At 47.7% G+C, this 12,313-nt stretch overlaps 1 protein-coding gene across 1 annotated transcript in view; it reads left to right on the top strand.

Annotated features, from left to right (window-relative positions):
- Positions 1-6,729, top strand: part of AFG1L (AFG1 like ATPase) — a 75,938-nt gene extending 69,209 nt beyond the window's left edge. The window contains exon 13 of the mRNA XM_082276638.1: positions 6,549-6,729. Within this exon, the coding sequence (XP_082132764.1) occupies positions 6,549-6,605 (57 nt within the window). The 3' untranslated portion in view covers positions 6,606-6,729. The remainder of the gene's footprint in view (positions 1-6,548) is intronic.
- The last annotated feature ends 5,584 nt before the right edge of the window (positions 6,730-12,313 follow it).

Raw genomic sequence — 12,313 nt, 5'->3', positions numbered from 1 at the left:
GGAGACATTTCTGACCCTTGGGTTTGGGGCACTGCCTGCTTTTGCCTCTGTGTCTGCCCAGAAGGGGGACTTGCAGTAGCAGTCCCTAGTGAGACAGGAGGGGGAGGATGGAGCAGATGGAGGATGCAGGCCACTTGCTCCCTCTCCAGCCTTCTGCATTCTCCACATATTTGTAAAACAACTTTTGTTTTAAATTGAAATGATTTCTAAGAGAGCCATTAAAATACAGAAATGCTTCTCACTGACCTAGTACTCTGCATTCATGTTGGTAAAATTTTGGATGTGTTTCTATAGTCCTCCCGCCAGTTCTTTGTCAGGGTGAAGGGTTTATTTGGCTCTGTTAATCCACTCTCTAGCTGAAATTGTTCATTTAAATCATTATAAAAATCTACTCTTTTCCAATGCGAATCCTATATTCCCAGATTTGAGTACTGCTGCCAGTGCAAAGACTTCACATTCTCTGAGTGCAACCACACTATGTCAGTCCAAAGCCAAATTACAAACACTTATCCGCAATTCCCCTTACTCAGCTTCAAGCTAATTTTTCCAGCAGGCAACAATAGCCATAAAAGTGTAGGGGAAGATTATTACAAGAGCTCAAGAAATGGTTAACCAATTTCTTCACAAGCTGTGGGATAATTCTACCACATTCACTTATTGCAAGGAGCAAAACCTTTAGTTCTGTTACTTAATATATTTTTAGCATGTGGTTCTTAGTGTCACAGTAATTAAGAGCAATCACAGCCACTGAAAGATGAAGCATGGAACAAAAGATCAAGTGATTGTTTGAGCTGAAGTCAACCGAACCAGGAAAAGTAAGCTCACCGACGTGAAGAAAAAAGTTTTGAGTGCTCTGGTCTTTTACAATTAGCAAAGGCAAACACGCTGCTGTAATTTTTCTACATGCAGTGATGGATAATGTTCAGATCACAACATGATGTGTTGGGTGGTGAGGTTTGTTCCTGCAGGCCTGTTATAAGAGCATCACTCAAGTCAGGTCTTTCCTGTAGCTGAGGTATAATGTGGCCAGCAACACTTCACTGCTAATCGAGGTTCACACACTGTAAACAGCTACCAAAGTTCCGCAGGGGGCAGGAAAAGCAAAGTTGGTTGAAAACACAGGCAGAGGACCAGTCTCCTCCAGTTGCAGTTGATATCTCCCAAAAAGTAACATTTCAGAGGCCAGTGGAGAGAGGAGCAATTAATGTCCAGCAAAATTACAATGTGAATGGGCTGCCATTTTCAGTGCTTCGCTAGGATGGCTGTGATTGCTATAGAAACTTCTGAAAGTGAGACAGAGAGGTTTTCCAGCACTGGAAATTGCGAATGGAGAAGGTTAGACTGGGTGCAAAGCCCATTCAGTCAGGCAGCTGCCAATTGAGCCTCTTTGCCAAGTAGATTGTAGGAAATGCTGATTAAAATGTCCATGGAATGCACCAGGCAAATTAAATTTCAGTCACAGCCGGCTGGGCAGTTTCGGTGGGCAGACAGCTCCAGCCTGTGGTGCACCTGGGCACACTCTCCCCCTGTGGCCTCTCCCACGGCCACCTGCCCCTTGTGCACAGGTACTGCAGTGATGCTGCAGCAGTGATACTGCAGCCATGGCAGCCTAAGGAACACAGGTGAGATGAGGTTTGTGTGGAAAGGTGGTAGTAACTGGTCTAGTAAAGGATATCTGTAGGGGAAAAAATAGCCAGACATCATTCCAGGTGAGGAAGCAGCGTCCCTCCCCACTCCAGCTTTGAAATTTCTCCCAGGGCACAAGCCCAGAGATGAGGGCTGCTGCCACGTTAACCTCCCTGTGACTATCTATCTCCCCCACCCTACTCCCTGTGTTGGCATATAAACAGGACTGCTGTCTTTGAACATTGCCTGCCAACCCCTTCCCCTCCAAACAGCCTGCAGTGGACAGCTGAAACTGTCCCTTTGGGGCAGAACAGCTGGCAGTACAGCCAAAAGCCTGCCACAAACCAGGAGACAGGGCTAAGCCTGAGGGAGGTGTTGGCACTTGGGACTTCCCCTTTTCCATCTCTTCAGCAGCTTAGACAAGCCCCTGAAATCCCCTCCCACAGTCCATCATCCCCAGCTTTGGTTGGACACCCAGGCACAGCTGCAAGTCCAGTAATGTTTCTTCTTAAGAAGCTGCTCTGACCTCCTTTCCATATCCCCAGTCCCCAGCTCTTTGATTTGTGCTGGGGGAGAGTTTAATACTGTTTTGTGTTCATTGCTGGCCTTGGTAAAACAGCTTGTCACCCTTCTGGCAGCAGGCTGGCAGCAGTTATTCCAGTGTCTCACTCCCCAAAAATCCCCTAAAGGAATGTTGGTATTAGTAGGCTTTATCACCATCATAGTTTCATTTCCTTCTCTTTCCTGTCTCTCCTCAGTCTCCTTTGGTTTAACTCCAGGCAGTCAGACAGAAGAGTCTCAGGCAGGTAAGTGCAGATAAGGTAATACTGTGACACAGTCACACGGCCATTTCCCTCCTCCTCCACAAGCTGGGTGCAGCTGGTGTGCCAGGCTCAGGCAGCTTCAGCACTGTGCCCCGCTGTGTCCCTTCACAACAGCTCCACTTATGATAGTTGCTTTTCCAGTCATGCTTGGCTTTGAGGCAAAACAATAAAACCACTTTGTGAAGCAAAGGGATTTCTTACCTACCTATACTGCAGTTTCCAAAGGTTCTTCATAGGCTGTGCTTGGAAAAAAATGTTTGCATTTAGGTACACAAAATTATATGGCAAGCATAAATAAAAGCAGTGAGATTTGTCTTGCAGCATAAGGGTGAACAATGTAAAAAGTCACACTTATCAAATCCATGAAATGTTTGCTGTACGGATGTTTTTCCCCCCCCCCCAAAAAAAAAAAACAAAAAACCCAACCCTTTTGGTAGTGAATATAATGGGTATTTTGGTTTGGTTGTGATTCTGTTCATTTACAATCCCTCAATACACAGTTCTTTAAAAGTCAGACTGACTTCATCCTGTGCTCTCAGAGCACCTGAGGACAAACATCAAGACATCTGCTCAAGCCAGTGCCTGTCACTGCCTGCCCAGCCTTTTCAGATACATTGGTTATTTTACTAACACCAAGCTGCTGCAGCACTGTCCATGTATATATATTACGTGTGCTCAAGGAGCTACTGAAGAATGGGTTCTTCAGTCCTTGTGGCCTGTAACTGCTCCCATAGCCATAAGTTAAGACTTGGTTAATGGGTGCTAATCTGTCAATTCTTGAACAATTCAGGAAATTAGTTATTGAAATAATGAGGAAATTATCTGAGTGTATCACAGCAACCCATACTTGAGGACACCTCTGTCTGCTAGGGTTGACCTTAATAATTAACAGCCTTACCCAGTGCCCCAGAGGTGCTTTATAAGGCAGGAGGGTGAAGGTTAAATAGCTTCTGTGCATTAGATGTGCTCATTATACCAGTATGTCTATAATGGCTTTTCTAAAGCCACAGCAGCTTGTTAATTGATTGTTCTCACTTCACAGTCTTTCCAGGCATCCCCTGTATCATTACAAAACTGCACCCTTGTCCTTGTCAAATTCCCTTTTCCTGTTCAGACTAACTAGTGCACCCTCTCTGAAGGGGGACCACCTTCCATCCCTTTGCTTGCCCTTGGTTGGCTGTGTGGTGCTGCTTGGGCACCCTCCATCCCACTCCTCCACCTCAGCTCCTCCTTCTGTCACACTCTGTCACACAATAGCCACCTGCTATTTAACCACCTGCCTCCACAGCAGAGCATTCAGGCAGCGCTGCAGTTCTCCTTGGTTTGCTCCAGCATTTATTTAAGTTTTCCAAAATGAGGCAAAAATGATGAATCAAAAGCTAAGTGTCATAAGTGTGGAAGAGGAACAAGGTTTGCAAGGAGAGCATGACCAACTGGGAAACCACCATTCATTGGTCACAGCCAGCATGGCTTCCTGATGGGAAGGGCCTGCTTGTCAAACTTCATTTTACAACAAGGGAACCCACCTTACTGATCCAGGGAAGCCAGTTGATGTAATCTTTCTGAATTTCAATAAAGCTTGCAACACTCTCTCACAGGATCCTTCTGGACAAAATGTCCGGCACAGAGCTGGGTAAACACATCATGCCATGGGTGTGCAACTGGCTCACCAGTCAGGCACAAAGGCTTATAGGGAATGGGATGACATCAGACCGGTGACCTGTCACTAGTGGGGTTCCACAGGGCTCTATCTTAGGCCCTGTGCTCTTCAACATCTTCATAAATGCACTTGGATGCAGAATTTGAAGGGATGCTGGGTAACTTTGCTGATGATACTAAATTGGGAGGAGCTGTAGAAGCCCTCCAAGGCAGGCAGGCCCTGCAGAGAAACCTTGACAAATCAGAGGGCTGGGCAATCACCCATATGAGATTCCACAAGTGAAAGTGATGGGTTCTGCACCTGGGATGGGGCAACCCTGGATGTATGGACAGACTGGGGAATGAGAGGCTGGAAAGCAGTGCTGCAAAAAGGGGAAGAGGAGGGGCAGACACTGATCTCTTCTCTGTGGTGACCAGTGACAGGACCCGGAGAGGGAATGGCCTGAAATTGTGCCAGGGGGGTTAAGTTGGATATTAGTAAAAGGTTCTTCACGTAGAGGGTGGTTGGGCGCTGTAACAGGCTCCCCAGGGAAGTGGTCACAGCCCCAGCCTGACAGAGTTCAAGAAACCTTTGCACAATGCTCTCAGGTGCAAGGTGTGATTCTTGGGGTGGTGCTGTGCAGGGCCAGGAGTTGGATGATCCTGAGGGATCCTTCCAACTCAGCATATTCTATGATTCTGGGATTCTATCTGGGATTCTGCTTCTCTGATCAACTGCTAAAGCTGGAAATAGAACTTTCTGGGCTGAGAACACCTTTGCCAGCTCATTTAGAGCTGAAGCCATTGAGCCGTTAATGTCACAAGCTCCTGCCTATGTCCCAAGTAAGAAACGAGCTCCAGAAGTCTCAGCTTTTGAGTCAAAATCCTCCAATGTATTTAGGTATTTGACTAGGGTGAAAGATGGGTCCCTACAAAAGAGGAGACAGTTTCTAGTACCTCCTGTCTTTCAAAGAGAAAGATGACTGAATTTTTGTTTTGCATATTAACAGGGCAAGCAGATGGCAAAAGCAGGGCAAAGTGAGTTTCAAGCAGAGCTTCCCATTTCTTGGCTTAGAACAGACACAAGCTCCCATCTTCCTATTAACTTATTCCACAGCTCTCTCATGGAAGGGGGGATCCCCCCTTTGCATGGGGGGATGTACAAAGCCCTGTTGTGCTACAGGTTCTGGGGACATTTTACTGTTTCACTTAGGCTGAGATGCTCCTGATGAAAAGAGAGTTTAGGGAAGCTGTCAGGACCTGGGGGTCCCTCTCCTCTAACTTTGGTGCATCCACCATCAGTGACAACAGACATGTTCAATGCTGTATTTTAAGTGAACTAAGGTGCCACTGTTCCATTATCCAGGCAAAACAGAGAGGCCGGACTAAGGCAGGATAAACAGTAAATTATCGTGGAAAACTGACTGAGAAGGGAAAGCTAGCCCCTAGCTTTGTAGGAATACTTTTGTACTTGGGGACATCATACGCCATCATCTGGCTCCACCGTGTGTTGGGATCTCTCCTCTTGCCTCAGGGGAGGAAAAATTTTGTTCCTCACCCTTTCCTAGAGGAGAGTGCAAGCACTTGCATCACTCTCTCTTCGGCAGGCTGTTGTAGTAGTGCCAAGGAGGCAATTTCTCATCAACCGCTCTCATTGTTTCTGCAATTCAGAGGCACTTCCAGTCGAAATGCATTCCTTGTTCTTTGCTCGTCTTCTCCAAAGTGTGCACACGCTGGCCTCTCTGATGGTAAAACGTTAGCAGGCTGGGGCTATTAAATCCTCGATTGGCAAGGATTTGCGGGGATACCTGTCCTTAGGATAACAGGAGCCACCCGGATAGCCCCGGTTCCCCATAAGACTTGCACCTGCTGGGGCTCTGGAAACACATCCACTCACGGAATGCCTGCCTTGGGACAGAGCTTTCAGCTTTCTCCTACCCTTGTTTGCAAAATCACAGAATCAGAATTATAGAAAAGCTTGGGATAGAAGGGACCTTAAAGTTCCCACCACCCCGCCATGGGCAGGGACACCTTCCACTGGACCAGGTTGTTTAGAGCCCCACTCAACCTGGCCTTGAACACTTCCGGGGATGGGGCATCCGCAACTTCTCTGGGCAACCTGTTCCAGTGCCAGCTATCTTCCATATTCTAAATCTGCTCTGGAAAACTCGCGTTAAAGCCCCGAGCGCGGCCGGGGTTGGACTGAGGGCGGCCTGCAAAGGCGGGCAGAGCCCACAAGATGGCGGGCGCACTCCGCGGCCCGGCGGCGGCGGCGCGGCCTGGCAAGGAGAGGGTAAAAATACAGCCCAGATTGCCACCGCCAGGCTGAGAACAAAGGCAAAAACACCGCGCTAGCGCGGGCTGAGATCCGTTTCAGGAAGTTTAGTCTGGAGTCGAGAAGAGCGAGAGGGGATCCTATTAATGCATTTATATCGATCTCTATATATCTATATCTCAAAGGCAGGTGCCAAGAGGATGGTGCCAGACTACTTTTGGTGGTGTGCAGCGACAGAATGAGGACTAATGGACATGAACTAAAACACGGTAAGTTCCACCTGAATATGAGGTAGAACTTCTTTATGTTACTGGAATAGGCTGCCCGTGGACGTTGTGGAGTGTCCCTCTCTGGAGAGATTCCAAATCCACCTGAACACATTCCTGTGTCACCTGCTCTAGGTGACCCTGCTTTGGCAGAGGGCTCAGACTGGATGATCTCCAGAGGCCCCCTCCAACCCGAAAAATTCTGGGAAGTGCTGAAAAAAAAAAAAAAAGGGAGACATCAAACACCCACACGCCCAGCATGGGATACAGCCCTGTGTCCCATGTCAGGCAGGGCAGAAACAAAAATGGGGAGCAGAGGGATCGTGAGGGTCTGCAGGGTGGCTGCTGGACAGGGAAGTGTGGGGCAGATGGGCAGCAGAGCCTCCCGCAGTACCAGGGATGACCCAATCTTCACCGTGATACAGATTTATGTTTTTAATACACAACCAGTCAATTATAACTTGGTTTTGGGAAGCAAGGGCTTCCTTGAAATTGGGGCCACCTTATGTTACAGAATCACAGCATAAGCTAAGTTGGAAGGGACCCACAAGGATCATCAAGACCAGCTCCTGGCCCTGCACAGGATCATCTCCAAGAGTCACATCATGTATCCAAAAATACTGTCCAAACACTTCTTGAACTCTCTTGGTGGTGTGACCCTTTTCACTTTGCTTTATCCTATCCCAGCCTTCTCCCCATGGCCAGATGCTGCCTTGCAGCGGCTCAGACTGAATCCTCCTGGTCACAGCACCAGCAGGATCCTTTGGTGCAGGGTACAGGACGTGTGCTCCTGAGCAAAGCCACAGGCAAGCCCCCAAAAAGCCTTTGGAAAGCTTCTGCATGGCTACCTTGTGACTTTTCAGACAGGCATAGCCCCACCTGGATCCCTGTCTCCAGCCTATCATTTTTAGCATATATTTGGCAGCATGTTGCCTGGGTGATGGAAGGCTGTCTCCACCCTGGGGTGCAGAACTTCTTGGTGGGGTTCATTGCTGCCCCTGCATGTGGGGACTTTTTGACAAGTGAAGCTGGTAATGCCACCTATTCCTGGGATTTAAGTAATTCTGGGATGTTCATTGCACATACAGGTGGTCTTATCAGAAGGGGCGACTCACAGATTCAGGCACAGCTGTGAATTCTCCACATTCAAGGGTAGCTGTGTTGACGAGTTGCTCTCTGAATCTCAGTGAAGAAATCTCTCTATTGTGGTTGTCTTCTGCTGGGATCCTGTTCTCAAAAAATCACAATATTTGGAACAGAGGAGTCTGGCTTTTGAACAAGCCTGAAACCCCAATGCTCTGAAATCCAGAGCACTTGTAGGATTTGGCTTGTGATGGGCTCCTCAAAAAAAGACCCCCATGACTATGCCTTTATAAAAACAGATGGCCCTTGCTTGGGCTTACTGTGGTTAAGAGCTTCGAGAAGCTCCCTAATCCTGTCCTGACACCCTTTCATCATCACTGTCTCCACTTCTTCTTCTCCTCCTCCTCCTCCTCCACCCCCTCCCACACGGTTCAGCTTGCAGAAATCCTATCCACTGACAACATCCTAGGAGAATGTACAGACTGTATCCTCTCCAAAAAACATGAGCAAAGAAACTAGAAGGTACTAGAGGGTCAACCTCTGTTTAACATTTCATGGGTTGTTGTTTGGTTTGGGTTTTTAAAAATTATTTTGTTGTTTGTTTTTATCATGAGAGCAGCTCTTGTCTGCTTGGTCTTCCCCATGTGATTTCCCCTTCCAGGCTCATACCTCTGTTGATTGGTGCAAGCAGCTCCTTGTGCAGTCAGGTTTTGTTCTTCTGAGGCACCAAACATTCCCCTCATGAAGTGCAAGCACCCCACGTGGCACTCAGGGAGTCAGGCAATTAAATGCTCAGTGTTCTTGCATACTTAAGTACCTTTTAGGCTCTATTTCTTAATCCTCAAGCTTTAAAAAATGCTAAATTCAAGTGGAAAGTAGACGAACTTGTTAAACATTGGTCCCTCTGTGGCTTGCCTAAAGGAAGAAATTATATTGAGATTTTTTCAAGTCAAACTATTGCACAGACACACTGAAGGGAGGTACATAAGAAGAGACTTTTCCTGGAAAACTTCACCCCTGTAGAGAATCTGTAGAACAGAAGTCTGGTGATAAGCAGAAAAATTACCTCAGTGTTTCAAGGTACAAGAAAGATTAGTGGTCCATCTAGAATGAAGAAGAAACAAGGAAAAAAAATCAGCTCTAATCAAGCATGCCAGAGCATAACCCTCTCTGCAGATCTCTTCTCATAACAGTCCAAGCCCATGAAAGAACTGGCATCAATAGATGCTGAAGCCTACTGAAGGCCTTTAATGTAGCAAGTCAATGAACTTTGATGGAGCTGGCTTTTCTGGAAAGTCAGCTGGATTGCCAGGGTAACTACATCACAAAAGGATGCAGGATGGAAGGATACAGACGTTTGCTAAAAAGTTCTATGGGCATGACAAAATTAAATGAAACTGGATGTCCTAGAAAACAGTTTTCACATTCATCATGTCTCTTGGCTGGATTCCACAACATTACAGAAACATTTCTACAATAATTTATTAATTTTCACATTCTGGGCCCTGGAGAGCTTCCCATGCTGCTCAGAATAGGTAGGTTTTTTTGAGTACAGGCTTAGAGGTGAGATCTAAGCCAGCTGGGCAGGGCCAGCATCCTTCAGTTACACATTACCATGCATATGACTGAATCCTGCATCAACAAGCTGAAAGGAAAGAGAGTAAATGGACTATCTGCTTATTTCATCCACATTTAGCAGCAGGATATGCATATAAAAGCAGATGAATTGTGGGGACAACAGTAAGCTAATCTGAGACAGAGAGCAAAGGTAAATCTTTTTTCTGAGACAAAGAATAGCCTTCATCTGGCCAATGAATAAACAAACGGATGCAAGCTACAGGGTAAGGTTAGAAGCAACATTCCTCCAGAGTTTTGAAGAAGTTTTAAACTCAGGGGTTCAGTTCAGACTAAAACATGGGTTCTTAAGTTCTAAAACAAAATGTTTCTTAAAGCCTGGGTCATCTCCTGCTTGGGTCTGTTTGCAACTGCAGTCTTTGCAAAAAAGCCTACCAGTGGCTGCAGGACTTCACCTGGTGCCTCACTAAGCCATTTCCATCTCTCCAGCCAAAGCTTACATTCTCTGTACTTCTTCTTACATCCTTCTTCTCACATCCTCTATACTTTCCTCTGCTGGAGCTCTTCACTGATGCGGATACTTCTACTGCTTTCCAGAGGTATGGGGGCTTCAGGGAAACTGGTTGGAAAACTGCTTGCATGTCCTCCAAAAAAACCCCAAACCTAAAACAAATACCCACCCCCCAACATTTCTTATTCTTCAAATGTTTTTTTTCCCCCACATAAAAGTAAGTTCAGGACTCCCACTATTTGGAGAGCTCTACCTCTAACTTCCCTGTCCTAGAGAGCCTTTGAACCAGGCTAATGGTTTGTGGGTATTGACAACAACTGCATGACAACTGGATGACAGCTACACCCCTTCATTTCATACAATCATAGAATGGTTTAGGTTGGAAGGAACCTTAAAGATCATCTAGTTCAAAGCCTGTCCAGTCTGACCTTGAACACTTCCAGGGATGGGACATCCTCTACTTCTCTCGGCAATACGCAGTAAAGAATTTCTCCCTAACATCTAATCTAGACCTATCCTCTTTGAGCTTAAAACTGTTCCCCCTTGTCTTACCATTACATGGAAAAAGCCTCTCTCCCTCATTTTTATAAGCCCACTTTAAGTACTGGAAGGCTGCAGTGAGGTCTTCCTGTAGCCTTCTCTTCTCCATCAAGAGAAGAGCAATCCCAGCTCACTCAGCCTGTCTGGGCAGGAGAGGTGCTCCATCCCTCTTAGCATCTTTGTGGCCTCCTCTGGACTCACTCTATCAGGTCCACATCTTTCTTGTGCTGGGAACCCCAGAGCTGGATGCAGTGCTCCAGGTGGAAACTCAGAGGGCAGAGTAAAGGGGCAGAATCACCTCCCTTGACCTGCTGGCCACCCTTCTTGATGCTGCTCAGGATGTGTTTGGCTTTCTGGGCTGCGAGTGTACACTGTTGGCTCATGTCCAGCTTTTCATCCACAAGAACCCCAAAGTCCTTTTCCACAGGGCTGATCTCCATGAGTTCTTCTTCCAGTCTGTACTCACGTCTGGGATTGCCCTGACCCAGCTGCAGCACCTTGCACTTGTTGAACCTCATGAGGCTCTCACAGGCCCACTTCTCCAGTTTGTCCAGGTTCCTCTAGATGGCATCCCTTTCCTCTGTTGTGTCATCTGCAAACTTGCTGAGGGTGTACTTGGTCCTACTGTCATTAATAAAGGTACTGAGGAGACAGAGCCTCAAGGGACACCACTCAGCACCAGCTGCTACCTAGACATAGAGCCTTTGACCACAACTCTCTGGCTGCATCCATCCAGTCAATGCCTTATCCACAAAACAGTCCACCTTTCAAATCCATGCCTCTCCAATTTGAAGACAGGGATGCTGTGTGGAAATCATTTGCCTTGTTTCAGCTCTTTGTACGTAAATGCCCTTCGAAACAAGGAGAAGCGAGCAAACTTGTCTTAGGGTGTACTGGTTTGGCACGGCCTGGTTTTAGGTAGCAGGGGGGCCATGGAGATGGCTCCTGTGAGGAAGCTGCTGGAAGCTTCCCACCATGTCCAGCAGACGCAATGGCTGATGGCTCTGAAGATGGACATGCAGCTGGCCAAAACTGGGCCAGTGAGAGAGGTTGGTAACGCCTTTGTGATGACATATTAAATAAGAAAATCAAAACAAAGTCCCAAGATTTTGAATTCTAGCCAGAGAAGAGGAGGAGGTGTGAACATGTGAGAGAAAGCAACATGGCGACACCAAGGTCAGTGAAGAAGGAGGGGGTGGAGGTGCTCCAGGCACCGGAGCTGAGGTTCCTCTGCAGGCCGTGGTGAAGACTATGGTGAGGCAGATGTGCCCCTGCAGCCCATGGGGATCCACGGGGGATGCAGAGATCCACCTGCAGCCCATGGGGGAAGTGCCTGTGCTGGAGCGGGTGGATGCCTGGAGGAGGCTGTGATCCAGTGCAAGACCCAGTGGAGAGAGGGGGCCCTTGCTTCCAGGCTGGAGCAGCCTGTCCTTGGAGGGCTGCACCCCATGGAAAGAGAGAGCCCCGGCACAGCAGTTTGGGAGGGCCGGGCGCCCGTGGGAGGGACTCACGCTGCAGCAGGGGCGGTGGGGCTGCTGCTCCTGAGAGTGGACCCACACCAGGAAGTTCAGGAGAACTGTCTCCTGTGGGAGGGACCCACAGCCTCACAGGGGAAGGACTCCTCTCCCAGAGCAGTGGAAGGAAATCTCACTGATAGACTGACCAAACCCCCATGCCCTGTCTCCCTGCACTGTCAGTGGGAAGGAAGGAGGGGCTGGGGGGAAGGTGTTCTAAGGGCTTATTTTACTTCTCATTATCCTCCTCTGATTCTGTTAGTAATAAATTCACTTCGCAAGTTAAGTGGAGCCTGTTTCACCCTTGAAGTGTTTCTCCCAGTCCTTACCTCAATCATGAAGTGTTTGTTAATTTTTTTTCCTTTTCCCTCCTCTGCCCAGCTGTGGCAGGGCAGGGTGAGCAAGTGGCTCTTGTGGGTGCTTGGCATTGGGCCAGTGTCAAACCATGACATAGGGCTTGA

Source organism: Coloeus monedula (assembly GCF_965178545.1).
Source record: "Coloeus monedula genome assembly, chromosome: 2".
Taxonomy (NCBI): Eukaryota; Metazoa; Chordata; class Aves; order Passeriformes; family Corvidae; genus Coloeus; species Coloeus monedula.
Note: the sequence above shows the minus strand (reverse complement) of the source record. Positions and strands in the feature narration are given on the sequence as shown.